General features: G+C 34.1%; 1 protein-coding gene across 4 annotated transcripts in view; it reads left to right on the top strand.

The window, feature by feature from the left end:
• The first annotated feature begins 3685 nt into the window (after positions 1-3685).
• The window catches only part of pnhd (pinhead), a 62583-nt gene continuing 47271 nt past the window's right edge, over positions 3686-18997 (top strand). The window contains exons 1-5 of one of the 4 annotated variants that reach the window (XM_073916435.1): positions 3686-3772; positions 5778-5927; positions 7615-7910; positions 13839-14284; positions 14452-14764. In XM_073916435.1, the coding sequence (XP_073772536.1) occupies positions 7832-7910; positions 13839-14284; positions 14452-14764 (838 nt within the window). In that variant the 5' untranslated portion in view covers positions 3686-3772; positions 5778-5927; positions 7615-7831. Of the gene's footprint in view, positions 3773-4018; positions 4168-5777; positions 5928-7614; positions 7930-13838; positions 14285-14451; positions 14765-18997 lie in introns of those variants that run through there. The other 3 variants (XM_073916454.1, XM_073916446.1, XR_012387031.1) reach the window with 3 other exon arrangements.

Below are 18997 nucleotides of genomic sequence, written 5' to 3'. Positions count from 1 at the left end.
GTTTAGTAATAAATTTCATAGTTATAAAATAACTACATTTCAAGAATATGTTAACACTTTCAACTATTTAGGATTATTTCTTGCATCAAAAGTAATTTCAAAGTAACATTAAATGTATAAACTGCTTAATTTGTGTCTGTAAACACCTAAGATGCAAAAAGCTTATTTAGACCATAATAGGCCTACTAAATGCAACGGTCAATGTATGTAAACTTATGACCTAAAATGTCTTAAATGACTAAATTTAAGTCTTTTTAAGTTTTTAAATAATTTAAGTTTAACATAAATGATTTAAACTTTAAACTTCAAATTAACAGAGTATGGCAAATAAATTGTTTATTAAATGGTGGTCAGGTTTCTATCTTAATTATAATTATTAAATATTATGACACTATAATTCAGTGGTGTATTGGAGAGTACGCACCTTTTAATTAATTAATTTTAAATAAGCGATTTATCCTAAATAAAATGCAATGGGATCGGTGTGCAATGAATAGTTTGAAAACCCCTGGTTCAGACTAGACGAGCTAGCTGTCTGTGCGCTGCGCTAATAACTTGGCATTTGCCCTTTTCGGTGCTGCCAGATGCATTTATAGTGCATAAAAAATAAAAAAGGTAATTCGGTAAAGCGCGCGATGCGCGCAGAAATAAGCGCACTATATGCATATGTCGAATTAAGTTCTCTTTTTCTTTAATTAAGACTTTTCCATTCGAGGAATTACAGTTATTAATAGCTTAGTCCTTATAAACGATCAGTTTATAAAATACACAATTTACGGATCAAGCCTAATGAAGAATAAGAAGAATATGCAACGCATTATGATCCTTGAATGATCAGAGCGCATTTATATAAACTATATATTTTATATAATCCATAAATATTAAAAAAACATTATACATTTAAAGTAATGTAACATTATATGTTATAAAATCTAAACTATTATTTAGGCTACAGGCTAAATAAAGGCGCCTTTTCGGGGCTGTCAGCGCGTGCGTCAAAGAAAAGACATGACACAATCTCTATAAAAACTTGTTGTTTATTTACAATACCAAAGGGATATAAAACATCTAACATGCATCTCGATTCTCAACGAGTTTCTGTGTTCTGCATCCTTCACAGACCGAGGTCTCATTCCGAGGTAATCTGTAAATATTCTCATTTGGTTCTGGCACATTCTTGATTAAAGGTGAAACTGACCGGCGCAACGGATGATTTGTCATCTAGGGTGACAACAGTTATAATACAGGTTATGGAACTATTTCACTTTAATTTCATATTATTATTTTATTAAACAAACAAACCAGTTTTTGTTTTGGCTCTGCATGCAGCGTATTGGATCTTTGAAGCATTACACTTCAAATGTTATTCCTTTTTTTTTTTATTGCATTTTTAATATTTTTAATTATACAACACAAAATTGGTTCTAAACAGATACATTTTCCTTTAGGCTATGATGAAGTGTATATTTTTGTTCACACAGGTCCTATACAAAACTGTGTGGATGGATGATTTGTTTCTCCGTGAAAATCACTCATTTAATAAGCAAAACAGGCCAAAATGTTGTTTAGCTTGCGTCAAACTGGATGGATAATTTACAAACATATTGAATACAAAGGCTGATTATTTTATGCAATGAGGGACAATAGGCCTATTACAAATTAAAGAAAATTATTTGCATATTAAAACGAAAATATATAATACAACAACAGATCCTACCTCGTAAGAAATGACTTTAGATAATGTAAATAAGCATCAAGTTTTTTTTTTTTTTGAGATTGTGTGTCTAATTCAGTAGTGTAGTGCGTTCGTGTGGGTTTCCTCCGGGTGCTCCGGTTTTCCCCACAGTCCAAATACATGCGGTACAGGTGAATTGGGTAGGATAAATTGTCTGTACTGTATAAGTGTGTGTGTATGTGTGGATGTTTCCCAGAGATGGGTTGTGGCTGGAAGGGCATCCGCTGCGTAAAAACTTGCTAAATAAGTTGGCGGTTCATTCCGCTGTGGCGACCCCAGATTAATAAAGGGACTAAGCCGACAAGAAAATGAATGAATAATGTGCAATACTAATTTAAAATATGTATCACTAACCTTATATGTGAAATAGCAGGGCCCGCTCTAGCACTTTCTCAAGAAGAGCAAATGTCAAATTATTAGCGCAACACACATGTAGCGAGCTCATCTGTTTGTCGGAACTACTAGACACAATTTTTTTAATCAACTATAATGTGTTTAATTAGTTAATTTGAAATTTATTTCATTATTCCAGCAATAATTGTTGAGTGAAAGAATGCGCTATAAATATGCATTGCGGCTCCATTTATTGTACAGGCTTATTGCACTTAAACTTTTTTAGGTTCGGCTCTGGAATTAGTAAGGTTATGAGTAAATGTTATTTAAAATATTTAAAGCCTGCCATCTAGCCTACAATAACAGCAAATTTAATAATAAAAATAATAATAAGACAGGCCTACTTTGGCGTTGCAATAAAATAGTATTAATTATCATATAAATAATTACAATATATAATTAAAATAGGAAGAAATAAATGAAAACAAATGGTACCCTTTGTTTTTATAGCAGGGCCCAAAGTGTTCTTATTCTGGTTCTGCTAACAACTATTAAAAAGAAAAAAACACACACCAAACAATAAAAACACTAGTAACTGATAATAATAATAATAATAATAATAATAATAATAATAATAATAATAATAATAATTATTATTATTATTATTATTATTATTATTATTATCATTATAAAGCCCTTGCTCTGAAACAATCATGCAAACCAGGTGCTCCTCGGAAATGGCTATCTTTGCTCAGCATCAGGTGCACAGCAGCAAGAAGCTTGGCAGTGAACTATGACCTTATTTTAATGACAAATGTCTAAGAATACTGCTTTACGTTTTTATTTAATTTATACATACGCAATGAATGTAAGCCTGCTAACTGTGTGTGGTTCAAATGATAGAATATTTAAACTTAGTTAATATATAATTAAATAATAATAATTAAAAGCCTGCGTGTAAGGCTTTTATTTTGAGGGTGACGTCACGAGCGCAGATTTGGTTGACCAATTAGAGGAAAGTGGGCGTTTCAGCACCGCCTACATGTGTAAAATGAATTTTAAAGTCGTTTATCCGTTTTCCTACCCTAAACCAAAAAACGAAAATCCAGCCAAAATCTCGTTTTTTCGTTTTCTCGTGAGCAAAAGAAAAACGGAAAAACGGCCGTTTTCTCCATTTCCTTTATTCCGTTTGAAAATGGAAAACAAATGAACAAAATGTACACGGACCGTACACGGACCATTTTTTGACTCATTATTTCGTTTTGGTTTTGTGTTTGTTTTAATATTTCGTTTTGAGTTAATAAGCAGAATAACAGATGAGTTTCCGTTTTTTCTGCCTACAGAATAAACAGAAAAACGAAATATTCATGGTTTTTCTGATGTTTCGTTTTCCGTAATAAAAGGAATAATCAAATGAACGGATGATACACGGACCAACTAAAATATTTTTTTTACGGTAGGAATTTCTTTAAAATGTCAACAAGCAAATAAGTAAATGATAATAGCATTGATGTGACGAAGAATCTTTACTGAATCACTTTGGGGGTTTGAATCAGTGACTCAGAGCGCGGTTCAAAACCCCAAAACAAATGACGGGGCTTGACGTCGTGGACTGAGTTAAAGTTGGTTTTCACATATTTGTTCATTTTAATGGTCTATATGTTGTTTACCACGCCACTTTGAATATTTGGTCTTTAAACGCGAGTAAGTATGACTTGAAAACAACATTAGCACTATTTAATTGTCTGTAAACAATGTTGTACTGTGTTCGTTGGCTGCTAATATGATATCACTATTTAGAATTTCTGACATTATTAAGAAGGAAGTCCTAATGTGCGTATATAAAAACAACTTTACCTCAGTCGAACCGTTAAATAAACTGTAAACAGCATTAATGTGACGAAGAATCTTCACTGAATCACTTTGGGGTTTTGAATCGTGCTCTGAATCACTGATTCAAAACAAAGGACGGAGCTTGACGTTTTTGTTTAGTGCTTTCTGTTTGAGGTAAATAATTTGGTTGTATATTCACACGTGTTAATTTTAGCAGTCCATATGTTGTTTACCACGCTACTTTGCATATTTGGCCTAAAACGCGTGTAAGTATGACTTCCAAACAACATTAGCAATGTTTAATGGACTGTAAACAATGTTGTACTTTGATAGTTGTTGGCTGCTAATATGATTTTACTCTTTAGACTTTATTATTTAATTAATTGAGTACAATTTTGAGCAGGTGTTTTGCATGAGATGCATATATTTAGTTTATATAATAAAGTAGTAAAAAATACAATTATATTTTGAGCAGGTATTTTGCACGAGTTCTTAAAGTCACCAACAAATTAGCATGACATCAGTTTTAAATTAAGTGGTAACATTTACATCTAATTGACTAATTATTTAAATATTTTGAAATGATTAAATTAATAAAATTATAATTAAATTTTTTTTTTAAGCAGGTGTTTTGCATGTATTGTATAAAAATATATTTATTAAATGCAATTATGAGCAGTGTAAGGTTCACCCAGTTGGCCCAATGCCGGTGTCCACTGGTGGATGAAGGTTCACTGCATGTTCGGCCTTTCCAGTGCACAATGTTGATCTATATTAAACTTAACTCATATCTGACTCCAATTTTAGTATGAGGTGGTTTAGAATATTAATATATTTATCATCGTTTTATCTGACTCCAATCATAAAACATTAAGAAGATTATATCGATATGTAATTTAGATAAATGTTTGAACCTTTTGTCTTCACTAGTAACTATTACATCCATTCATTCGGGTGCTCATGTCGCTCAGAGAAATCGCCTCGGCCGAAGGCGTCCCTCACGGTCACACTCCGGTCAGTCTTGAATATTAAACAGAGGTAATTGACTAATACTTTAGATGGCCGCTACCAGCGACAACCCATCTCTGGGAAACATTCACACACATACTCATACACTACGGACTATTTAGCCTTCCCAATTCACCTGTACCGCATGTCTTTGGACTGTGAAACCAGAGCACCCGGAGGAAACCCACGCGAACGCAGAGAGAACATGCAAACTCCACACAGAAACGCCAACTGAGCCACTGCTTCGCCCTTCACTAATTATTAAAATAAAATATTGATCAAGTGTTTTGCTTGAGATGCATATTTAATATATTTAAAAAAGTAGTAGAAAATCTAGATCATATCATACATGAATTTGAGCTGAGCTTTTGCATATTCAATAAAGTAGTATCAAATTAGCATAATATTATGATAACAATACCAATATATTACAAAGATACAAAAGGAAAAATATCAATTGAATCAAATTTTGAACAGGTGTTTTGCATGAGATGCATATTTAATAAAATATCAAGAAATAATCTTAACTTTAGTTTTAAATTAAGCTGTGATATTTAATTGGTATTTCATATTTATTAAATTGTTGAACAGGTGTTTAGCTTATGATGCATATTTTATGTATTCAAAAAAAAAAAGAGTACAGATAAATATCAAAATATTTATTCAATGCAGTTTTTTTTATATTCAATAAGTGGCCATAAATCACCATAATATAAGTTATGATATGATATTTAACTGACCACGTATTAAAATATAAAAATATTTATAAAATCAAACAGGTGTTTTGCATGCAAAGTCAGCTTGTGATATTGAATAGAAAAATCATATTATTTTCTCCAGTGATCATGGCTGTGTGTGTGGTCTACAGGATGGCACAGATAGCCGACTGCTCCTCTCTCCTGTGGACCGTATTGGGGTTAGACCAGCCGCTCCTTCTGGCTCTGCTGCTGGAGGAAGCGATGTGTGTCCTGGTGCCTCCACGCTTCTGCTGTTCAGTTCAAGCTGTGATATTTAATAGGTGTTTGACTAATTATTCAAATATAACATTTTTTAAATTTTGAACAGGTGTTTTGCATGAAATCAAGATTTAATAAAGTAACAAGAAATTATCATAACTTTAGTTTTATATTAAGCTGTCATCTTTAATAGATGTTTCACTAATTATTAAAATATAAAAATATTTATTAAATAAAAAAGTTGAACAGGTGTTTTGCATGATATGCATATTTGATGAAGTAGTAAAATTAGCAAAATAATAGTTTTAAATAAGCTGTGATGTTTAATTCATTAATTATTAAAATATTTATTGAATTCAATGTGGAACAGGTGTTTTGCATAATATGCATAGTTAATAAAGTAGTAAAATTAGCATACCCTAAGTTTTAATTTAAGTTGTGATGTTTATTATGTATTTTACTAGTTATTAAAAATGTACAAATATTATATAAAAAGTTGAACAGGTATTTTGCATGATATTCATGTTTATTAAAGTAGTTAAATTGGCATAACATTAGTTTTAAATTAAGCTGTGATATTCAACTGACTAATTATTAAAATATTTATTAAATAAAACGTTGAACAGGTGTTTTCCATAATATGCATAATTAATAAAGGAGTAAAATTAGCATAACATTTGTTTTAAATTAAGCTGTGTTGTTTAATTGATCAATTATTAAAATATTTATTGAATACAATGTTGAACAGGTGTTTTGCATAATATGCATAGTTAATAAAGTAGTAAAATTAGCATACCATAAGTTTTAACTTAAGTTGTGATGTTTATTATGTATTTTACTAATTATTAAAAATGTACAAATATTATATAAAAAGTTGAACAGGTATTTTGCATGATATTCATATTTATTAAAGTAGTTAAATTGGCATAACATTAGTTTTAAATTAAGCTGTGATATTCAACTGACTAATTATTAAAATATTTATTAAATAAAACGTTGAACAGGTGTTTTGCATAATATGCATAATTAATAAAGGAGTAAAATTAGCATAACATTAGTTTTAAATTAAGCTGTGATATTTAATTGATCAATTATTAAAATATGTATTGAATACAATGTTGAACAGGTAGTTACAAAGTAGTAAATTAATGATTATTATATACAAATTATACAATACAATTTTGAGCAGGTGTTTTATTAAGATGCATATTTAATGTCTTCAATAAAGTCGAAAAAAATGTACAATTATTTATTCAAGGCGATTTTGAACAGGTGATTTTCATGAGATTTTTAATTAAGATATTTACATTATATGAATAAAAGATATTTACATATTAGCATAACATTTCTTTGTGATATTTAACTGACTAATTATTAAAATGTAAAAAATATTGAACAGCTGTTTTGCTTGAGATGCATATTTAATACATTTAATAAATAAAAAATAAAAATAAAATAGTTAAATACAACTTACAATTTAGATCAAGTATTTTGCATGAATTGCATATTCAATAAAGTACTAATAAATTAGCATAACAAATTTAGTTTTAATTTTATTTAACTGACTAATTAATAAAATATAAAAAAAATTATTCAATCAAATTTAAAACATGTTTTTGCATAAGATGCACATTTAGAATATTTGCATAAGGTATGCTGTAAAACAAGCTGTGACCTTGAACAGATAAATCAGATTGTTTTCTCCAGTGATCGTGTGTGTGTGTGCGTGCGTGCGTGTATGGTCTACAGGATGGCACAGACAGCCGACTGCTCCTCTCTCCTGTGTACAGTATTGGGATGAGACCAGCACCTCTTGCGGGTTCTACTGTTGGAAGAACAGAGCGCTGTGTGTCCCGCCACCTCCACGCCTCTGCTCCTCTGCTGACGGTGCAAGAGGATCCGGTAAACACCCGTTAGCGGGCAGCGGCAGTCCAGCACCACATTATTCCTCAGGTGAATTTCAGTGATGCCTATATCCTCCAGCGCCAGTTTGACAGAGCGTTCATCAGCCGAAAGAGTCCTGGAGGAGTCCAGCAGGTGCGCAGGTGTGAGCGGAGCCAACGGGTATGCCTTTGGGGAAACAAATGCAGAAACAAATTAATTGAAGCTTACCAAAACACACTTTTTTTTTGCATGTGATGCATATTTAATAAAGTAGTAAATTAGACTAACATTCGTTTTTAATTAAGCTATATAAAAATATTAATTATATGCTATTTTGAGCAGATGTTTGACACGAGATGCATATTTAAAAAGTAGGTAATTAGCATAACATCCGTTTTATAGATATTTGTCTAATTATTAATACAAAAAAAGAGTTTAATAAAGTAGTAAATTACCATGACATCTGTTGTAAATCATGTTGTGATACTGAGATGTATTCGACTAATTAAAAAAATAATTGAATACAATTTTGAAAAATTATTTTGCACTAGAATCATATTTAAAAAAGTAACAAATTAGCATTACATAAGTTGTTAATTAATTTTTTTTTAGTTATTAATGTTTTTTATATATAGTTGTTATTAAGCTATATAATAATATTAATTAAATGCAATTTTAAGCAGGTGTTTTGCATGAGATGCATATTTTAAAAAAGTAACAAATTAGCATTACATAAGTTGTTAATTAATTTTTTTGAGGTATTAATGTTTTTTATTTATAGTTGTTATTAAACTATATAAAATATCAATTAAATGCAATTTTAAGCAGGTGTTTTGCATGAGATGCATATATAAAAAAGTAACAAATTAGCATTACATAGGTTTTTAATTAATTTTTTTAGGTATTAATGTTTTTTTATATAAAGTTGTTAATTAAGCTATATAAAAATATTAATTAAATGCAATTTTAAGCAGGTGTTTTGCATGAGATGCATATTTAAAAAAGTAACAAATTAGCATTACATAAGTTGTTAATTATTTCCCAGAGATGGGTTGCGGATGGAAGGGCATCCGCTGCATAAAAACTTGCTGGATAAGTTGGCAGTTCATTCCACTGTAGCGACCACTGATTAATAAAGGGACTAAGCCGACAAGAAAATGAATGAATGAGTGAAGTTGTTAATTACATTTTTTTTTTGAGGTATTAATTTTTTTATATATAGTTGTTAATTAAGCTATATAAAAATATTAATTAAATGCAATTTTAAGCAGGTGTTTTGCATGAGATGCATATTTAAAAATTAGGTAATTAACATAACATCAAAATAAAGCTGTGATATTTAATAGATATTTGTCAAATTATTCAAACAAAAAAAGAGTTTAATAAATCATCAGTTTTTAATTGAGCTGTGATACTTAGCTGTATTTGACTAATTAAATAATAATAATAATAGAAATAATTTATTACAGTTTTGAACAGATAGTTTGCATGAGATGCATATTCAATATAGTAATTAAGCTGTGATTTATAACTGACCATTTATTAAAATATAAAAATATAGATTAAATAAAATTTTGAACAAGTATTTTGCTTGAGATGAATAAATTATTGAATACAATTTTGAGCAGGTATTTTGCATGAGATGTATATTTAAAAAAGTAGTAAATTAGCATAACATCAGTTTTAAATTAAGCTGTGATATTTAATTGGCATTTGTCTGGTTATCAAAAAATAAAAAAATGAGAAGCCTCGGGGAGTCCAGCAGATGCGCGGGTGTGGACGGAGCCGACAGGTATGCCTGTTGGTAAACATATGCGGAAACAAATTCATTGAAGATACAATTTTTTTTCTGAGGATTAACTTGCATGGATTAATTGTTCACCTACGTGTTTCTCAACCAGTTCAGCACATTACCAATTCTCCTTAACCAAATACACCTGATTCAGATCATCAGCTCATTAGCACAGAATGAAAGACCTTTAATGGGTGTGACAGCCATCCAAAACATGCAGGCTGCGTCCGAAATTGCATACTTCCATACCATATAGTACGCAAAAAATAGTATGCGAGTCGAGTAGTATGTCCGAATTCTTAGTATGCGAGAAGTAGGATGACCTACATCCGGCGAGATTCTGCGGATCTGATGAACGAAATGCTGTCCCATGATGCACCATAGGAGAATTCACAAATGGAAGTGAAGCGACTCAACTGACATATGCAACTACAGTTCATGCTACTCACGTTCATACTGGATAGAACGTACTTCGAGTGGTACATTTTGATTTAAATGCAGTACCTACTGAGTAGTAGGTGATTTCGGACGCACCCGCAGTATTGGTGGTATTCCAAGAACGTGATTGAGAAACATTGACCTAAAGAACAGCAATGTGCGCTAGCAAAATAAACATTGTACATCTGATTTCATGCTCACTAGGGCTGCGTAATATATCGATTCGGAATTGCTATTGCAAAATGATCATTGGCAATAGTCACAATCAACCCAGGCTCATTCTGAAAATGTAGTCCCGCGCACGTTTCTGAAGACAGCGGAATACGTCCCGGGGGGTACGTACGGCCGCGTTTATTTTTTTCAAGCGAACGATGCGGGGCGGTGTGACACTGTTCCCTTTCGCACTTGCCTTACCTTCTTGTGGAGGGCTTCCCCGCTGCAACCCGTTTGTCCACTCAGCTCAGGGTGTACGTCGGCAGGCTCGAGATGCAGAGAGGGGTCGACCACGGCGACCGGTTTCGAGTCCAGGGAAGAGCAGCTCCAGCAATCAGGTAAGACAAAAACAGAATCCCAAAAATTAAGTGAACGAGTTTCGTGACAGGGTGAGAACGCGGTGAAATCCAAAAACGCAATGGAATAAAAAAAAATCAGGGCTTTTGTTTTTTTGGACGACTTTTGTGAACTGTTGCTCGGGTTTAGGGAAGTGAGCGGGCAGGCGGGTCGATCGGTAAAATTGGTTGGGTTCAGGGAAAGAGGAGGGCGAGCCGGCTGATTGGCCGGTCGCGCAGTCAATCGTCCAGTCATTCGGACAGCGGCCTCTGGTGGGTTCACGCGAGAACAGCTCGTGAGAGGCATCTGAGGTGCGAAAAAGCGCACAACAGCGGCCTCTCGTGGATTCGCGAAAACAAAAACTGCAGCCGTACGTACCCGCCGGGATGTATTCCGCGGTCTCCAGAAACATCCGCGGGACTACGTTTCCACAATGAGCCTGGGTTGGTCACAATGTAGGATATGCAATGTTGAGTCTGGACTTTCAAGGCCTGTGACTGTGTGAAGATTTTAAAAGCATTCAGGCATAAGTAATTGTACCTATTGGTAACATTAATAACGATTAATTTATATTGAATTATTTGCACAACAAAGACTACGCAGTGCTATTTTACATTTGGTTATTCAGTTACTGCATACCTGAATACTGTTAGACTGTTCTGAAAACAATAAAACATGGTTTATTTCATTTTGTATATTTTTCATTTTTATTATATTTTACAGAATCAACGCAATCAATTAAAAAAAATTCAATTCTATCCAAATAAAAATATTTGGATCATCTGGTGAAATTATTTTTTTGATTTTAATGCATTAAAGGGCACATAGGTTACCCCCTTTTTTCATATTTATTATAAGTCTTTTGTGTCCCCAGAATGTGTCTGTAAAGTTTCAGCTCAAAACACCCATCAGAGTATTTATTATAGCTGTTTGAAGTGTCTGTATTATAGCTGGGAAAAGGTTGTTGCTGTTTTTTTTGCACTGGACCTTTAAGGCTAGTCATCCCCGCCCCCTATTCCCACGTGCCTGTCAGCAACATGCCTCAATCGCTGCCCTCGGCTGCCTCAGGAAGCAGATCTCTCGTAAGATTTGTGAGAAATACTACAGTAAGAACTTTACCAATCAGTAATTTTCTGTGGAGTTGCAACGAGTTCACGCACACACAGCGCAGACACGCTTAGACACACACACACACACACACATATAGCACAGACACGTAGCGCAGGCAGACACACACATACATAGCGTAGACACACAGACACACCCCCACATACATAGCACAGACACGTAGCACAGACACACATACACACATGCATAGCATAGACACGCAGACACACACATTGCGCAGACACACACACAGAGAGAGACACACGGCTGTGCTGATGAAGTGAATCTGGAGTGAATAGCTGTACTTCGTTACAAACGTGCACACGTTTTAAAACATGTTAAACTTGTAAAACTCACTCTTGCTCACGTTTGATGATGATTGATGATCATATAATATATATTATTATCATAATTATATGCATTACTACGGAGACATGTTAATGCACGCAGCTGTCAATCAATATTGGTGGGCGGGGGGATCGCACTCCTACGTCAAGTTGCGGTCGACTTGAAAACCGCTCCAATTGGTCCACCGTTTTTATGTCGTTAAATTTGAAAAAAAAAAGAACTGTGTGTGTTTATTTCACCCCAATATGACGGTCTATACACTAGATATACACACGTCTGTCCAAACAGCTTTAAAAGTAGATTTTTCACCATAGGTGCCCTTTAAGAATGTTTAAAAATTATTTTTTTTTTGTAACATGTTACCTATTATGCTTTATAATCTTTTTACAGTTTAATTTGATCAAAACATTTCTTTACTCTAAACATGTACTGCTAAAATTTTATTATTTATCCTCTTTTATAAAATTAGCGTTTTTAATGAAGAGTTGTTTAACTGTGTTGTTTTTTAAACATATATTTTCAAACTACATAGCCCTGTGTGAAAAAGTGTCTACTCATTAAACCTAAAGACTGAATAGGCCACCTTTAACCTTAACAACTGCAATCAAGCGTTCAAACTTGCACTGAGTTTGTTACAGCGCTGTGGGGGAATTTTGGCCCACTCATCTATTCACAATCGTTGTAATTCGGCCACAATGGAGGGTTTTCAGGCATGACGTGCCTTTTTAAGGTCATGCCATAGCATCTCAATTAGATTCGGGTCAGGACTTTGTCTAGGCCACTCCAAAGGCATTCAGAAGTGGAATTGTTGGTGTGTCAACAAATTTTATTAAACAAAAGTTTTATTAACTTTAATAACAGAAACCCGCGACTAATCCAAGCCCCTTCCTCAAGAGTATTATCAGTCTATATATGATGGTTTTATTTGCCATATTGACTGTTACACTTTTCCCTATTTAAAACAATACGAGTGACATGTCTTGTGTGTTCTATAGTCATATTTCTATAGTACAAAAATGCTTGACGAATAAAATTAACCCAATTTAGTGCACTTTTCTGCGATTTGGATATTGCATATACAGTTGAAGTCAGAATTATTCGCCCCCCTTTGATTTATTTATTTTTTTTCTTTTTAAATATTTCCCAAATGCTGTTTAACAGAACAAGGACATTTTCACAGTATGTCTGATAATATTTTTTATTTTGGAGAAAGACATATTGGTTTTATTTTGGCTAGAATAAAAATTCTAAATTTTAAATTTTTAATTAAAAAAAAAACATTTTAAGGTCAAAATTATTAGCTCCTTAAAGCTATATATTTTTTGATAGTCTTCAGAACAAACCGTCGTGTCTAACCTAGTTAAGCCTTATTGTCACTTTACACACTTTTTGTCTTGAGAAATGTCTAGTAAAATATTATTTACTGTCATCATGGCAAAGACCTGACTTTTACTATTATCGCGATAATGGTAATTTTGTGATATATTGTGCAGCCCATTCAGAAGCCTACCTGTGGGTACATAGTGAAGGCCTCATCAGATTGGACAGATAAACAACCTATGCATGAGGCACACAAATGCACATACAACTAAGCTCATTTGTTGCACTTCTCCGCAATACACTGCACTGACCATTATTGCGATAACTATCATTTTTCGATATATTGTGCAGCCCGTTTAGAAGCCTACTTGTGGGTGTATAGTAAATGTCTCATCGGATTGGTCAGTTAAGCAACCTATGCATGCAGCACACAAATGCTTGACACATAAAACTAACCTAATTTGTAGCACTTTTATGGATATTGCTTATACTAATATCGCGATAACGATAATTATTTTCAATATTTTGTCTGAAGGCTACCTGTGGATACTCCATTCCCCTCAGCCACGCACTGGACATGATTTGTGCCAACGAGATGCGGTCAGCCGGCACCAGCCGCAGCGCCCCTTTAATCACACACTGGCACCCATCAGGAACGTATGCAGGAATACAGTAGGAGCCCCTCTGGATGCAGAAACGCAGTCGTCTCAGGCTCGAGGCAGTGAATGGGAATGTTGCTGTGACCATGAAGAACAGCAGAACACCCAGAGCCCAGATGTCCACCAGGGGGCCGACGTAGCCCTTGTCCCGGAAGAGTTCGGGGGCCGCGTAGGGCGGAGAGCCGCAGAAGGTGGTGAGGATGTCGGTGGGCTTGCATTCAGCACTAAAGCCGAAGTCGCCCACTTTGATGCAGTATGTGGTGGTGTAGAAGACGTTCTCTGCCTTCAGGTCACGGTGGATGATGTTGTTGTCATGCTAAAGGTAAAAAAAAACAAAAATCCTTATAGATGTTGGGAGATACAGTGGGGGAAGTGATTATTGAACATGTCACATTTTTTTCCCCAGAAAACATATTTCTAAAGGTGCTGCTGACTTGAAATAAAATAAATAATAAAATGAATACGTCTCTCTCACCATGTGTTTGACAGCAGACAGTATCTGGGAGAAGACCAGCTTGCTCTCCATGTCAGACAGGCGCCCTCTGCTGGAGATCCTGGAGAACAGCTCTCCTCCTGGCGCATACTCCATCACCAGATGCAGCCGACGAAACGTCTCCACCACTTCGTAGAGGCGCACGATGTTGGGGTGCGAGAGTCTCTCCATGCAGCGGATTTCAGAGGAGAACAGCCTCTGCGAACGCTTGTCCAGACGCAGCTTATCCAGGATCTTCACAGCAACCCTTTCTGAGAGAGAGAGAACAAAGAGAAGAAGAGGAGAAAATGCACAGCCAGAGTCATAAGGGTCAGTAACAGTTTGATTTACAGCAGATTGTACAGGAATATGCATGTGCTTTGTAAAAAAAATGCTGGGTTCTACATAATTGATTTGTGTTAGGACAACGTGAAGGAATTAGTTTTTATTAAATTAGTCTTTTTTTTTTTTTTTTTTTTTTTTACAAATTTAAGTAGATTGAGCATTAAATAATTAAGTTGAAAAACAGCAAACTTAAGTTTATGCGTGTGAGTTGTACATGACTGAACATAATACTTTACTACTACACTATTCAGCTTAAAAAGTAGTTAAATGCTTAACTAGGTTAATTAGGATAACTTTGTAAGTTGATTAATTAAAAAAGACAACAGTGGTTTGTTCTCTAGCCAATCCAAAAATACATCTATATACATTTCTTAAAGGGGCAAATAATGTTTCTATATACACTACTACTATACTATCCTATTATACACTACACCTGACAAAAGTCTTGTCGGCTATCCAAGTTTTAGGGACAGCAAATAATAACTTGACTTCTAGCTGATCATTTGGTATCAGAAATGGCTTATATGAAAGGTAAAGAGCTCTAGATTACGCTTATTTTACCACAATAAAATGTCTTGTCTTGATTTTGAATGATTTCATTAGGACAGTAAGGTCTGACTTTGCTTAGACAAAAGTCTTGTCACTTAACAGAAATAATGTCCAGTATAGAATATAAAGTCATGCTGCAGTGGAGACAGAATGAATATTGTGTCTGACTCCATCATGAGCTTGGAGGACTGCATCCATACATCTCTGCAGTGACTCAAATCACTGATTAATAAAGTCATCTGGAATGGCAAAGAAAGCGTTTTTGCAGTCCCAGAGCTCATTAAGATTCTTTGGATTTATCTTCTATGCCACCTCCTCCATCTTACCACGGACATTCTCAATAATGTGCATGTCTGGTGACTGGGCTGGCCAATCCTGGAACCCCTTGACCTTCTTTGCTTTCAGGAGCTTTGATGTGAAGGCTGAAGTATGAGAAGGAGCGCTATCCTGCTGGAGAATTTGCCCTCTCCTGTGGTTTGTAATGTAATGGGCAGCACAAATGTCTTGATACCTCAGACTGCTGATGTTGCCATCCACTCTGCAGATCTCTTACACGCCCCCATACTGAATGTAACCCCAAACCATGATTTTTCCTTTACCAAACTTGACTGATTTCTGTCAGAATCTTGGGTCCATGTGGGTTCCAGTGGGTCTTCTGCAGTATTTGTGATGATTGGGATGCAGTTCAACAGATGATTCATCAGAGAAATCTACCTTCTGCCTCTTTGCCAAATGATCAACTGGGAAGTTCAATTATTAGTTGCTGCTCTTACAACTGGGATCGACAACAAGACTTCTGTCAGATAGTGTATGTTAAAGGGATAGTTCACCCTCCAAAATGTTAATTCTGTCATTATTTACTCAGCCTTAACTTGTTTCAAACATTTATTTATTTATTTATTATAAGAGTTTCTTTCGTCTGTTGAACACAAGAGAAGATATTTTGAAGAATGCTGGAAACCTGTAACCACTGATTTCCATAGTGCAGTATTTGCTTTTCCTACTATGGAAGGAAGAGCTACAGGTTTCCAGCAATTTTCAATATTTGTGTTCAGAAGAAGAACGAAATTCATAAGGGTTTGAAACCACATTAGCGAGAGTGTAAATGGGTATTTTTCATTTTTGGGTGAACTATCCTTTTAACTTTGGTTTTAGTTTAATGACTGTAAAAATGAAGGGATGATTCACCCAAAAATGACAGTTCTGTCATAGTTTACTTTGTCTCTCATGTGGTTTCAACCCGCTTAGGAGTTTTTTTTATGTTGAACACAAAGGAAATAGGGCGACGCAGTGGTGCAGTAGGTACTGCTGTCGCCTCACTGTAAGAAGGTCGCTGGTTCGAACCTCGGCTCGTCTCGGCCCAGTTGACGTTTCTATGTGGAGTTTGCATGTTCTCCCTGCGTTCGGGTGGGTTTCCTCCGGGTACTCCGGTTTCCTCCACAGTCCAAAGACATGCGGTGTAGGTGAATTGAGTAGGCTAAATTGTCTGTAGTGTATGAGTGTGTGTATGATTGTTTCCCAGAGATGGGTTGTGGCTGGAAGGCCATCCACTGTGTAAAAACATGCTGGATAAGTTGTCGGTTCATTCCGCTGTGGCGACCCCGGATTGATAAAGGGACTAAGCTGACAAGAAAATGAATGAATGAATAAAAGGAAAATATACTGGAGGATGCTGGAAGAAAGCAGCCATTGACTTCCATAGTATTTTTGTTTTGTTTTGTTTTACGAATGTCAGTGGCTGCTTTCCCCCCAACATTATTTAAAATATCTTGTTTTGTGTTCAACAGAAGAAAGAAATTTGTTAAAGCTTGGAACCACTTGAGTGTGAGTAAACAGTGAGGACATTTTTTTTTTTTGGGTAAACTGTCTATTTAAGTTAACACATGAAATGTGTGCATCTGAGAAAGTATTAAAAATAAGTTCTATACTAAAGTAATTTAATTCAAATAATACAGAAATTAGGCATAAAATTTGTTGATTATTTAACTTTAAATCATACACATACCATCATATTATGTAAAAAATACGTATTTGATGCTAAATAACATTTTGACTTCATCTGAAACACATTTTTAATCTCCACCTTTACAGAAAAATGCTTATTCACCTAAACATAAAAATTTCATTCATCAATTTACCTTTGGCTTAGTTCCATGTTTATCAGGGATCACCACAGTGGAATAAACGTTCGAGGTTACAGAAGTAAAGTAACCCTTCGTTCCCCGAGGAGGGGAACGGAAGTGCTATACGTGGATTTTAACATCAAATCCACTTATAGCACTGGAGTTCCCCAACCGAAGGGGAACGTTCAAGGTTACAGAAGTAACCCTTCGTTCCCCGAGGAGGGGAACGGAAGTGCTATAAGTGGATTTGATGTTAAAATCCACTTATAGCACTGGAGTTTCCCAACTGCAGGGGAACTATTCCAGCATATGTTTTATGCAGTCGATGCCCTTTCAGCTGGAACCCACTACCGGGAAACACCCATACGCTTTCACATTCACAAACATACTCGTACACTATGACCAATTTAATTTATTCAATTCAGCTTTGTGCTTGGACCGAGGGGGGAAACTGGAGCACACAGAGGAAACCCACAGCAACACGGGGAGAACCTTCTTGCTGTGGGGCGACAGTGCTAAAAACTGAGCCATCTTGTATATTATATTATATTATATTATATTATATTATATTATATTATATTATATTATATTATATTATATTATATTATATTATATTATATTATATAATATTATATTATATTATATTATATTATATTATATTATATTATATTATGCTGTATTATATTATATTATATTATATTATATTATATTATATTATATTATATTATATTATATTATATTATATTATACTGTATTATATTATATTATATTATATTATATTATATTATATTATATTATATTATATTATATTATATTATACTGTATTATATTATATTATATTATATTATATTATACTGTATTATATTATATTATATTATATTATATTATATTATATTATATTATATTATATTATATTATATTATACTGTATTATATTATATTATATTGTATTATATTATATTATATTATACTGTATTATATTATATTATTTTATGTTATATTATACTGTATTATATTATATTATATTATAGTATACTGTATTATATTATATTATATTATATTATATTATATTATATTATATTATATTATATTACATTGGGCGAAGCAGTAGCGCAGTAGGTAGTGCTGTCGCCTCACAGCAAGAAGGTCGCTGGGTCGTTGGTTCGATCCTCAGCTCAGTTGGCGTTTCTGTGTGGAGTTTGCATGTTCTCCCTGCTTTCGCGTGGGTTTCCTCCGGGTGCTCTGGTTTCCCCCACCGTCCAAACACATGCGGTACAGGTGAATTGGCTAGGCTAAATTGTCCGTAGTTTTGTGATTGTGTGTTTCCCAGAGATGGGTTGCGGCTGGAAGGGCATTCGCTGCGTAAAAATGTGCTGGATAAGTTGGCGGTTCATTCTGCTGTGGAGACCCCAGATTAATAAAGGGACTAAGCCGACAAGAAAATTAATTTATTATATTATATTATATTATATTATATTATATTATATTATATTATATTATATTATATTATATTATACTGTTATATATTATATTATATTATATTATAT

The sequence above is a fragment of the Danio rerio genome, chromosome 2 (genome assembly GCF_049306965.1).
Source record: "Danio rerio strain Tuebingen ecotype United States chromosome 2, GRCz12tu, whole genome shotgun sequence".
NCBI lineage: Eukaryota > Metazoa > Chordata > Actinopteri > Cypriniformes > Danionidae > Danio > Danio rerio.
The sequence above is the reverse complement of the archived record's forward strand: the minus strand, read 5'-3'. Positions and strand labels throughout refer to the sequence as shown.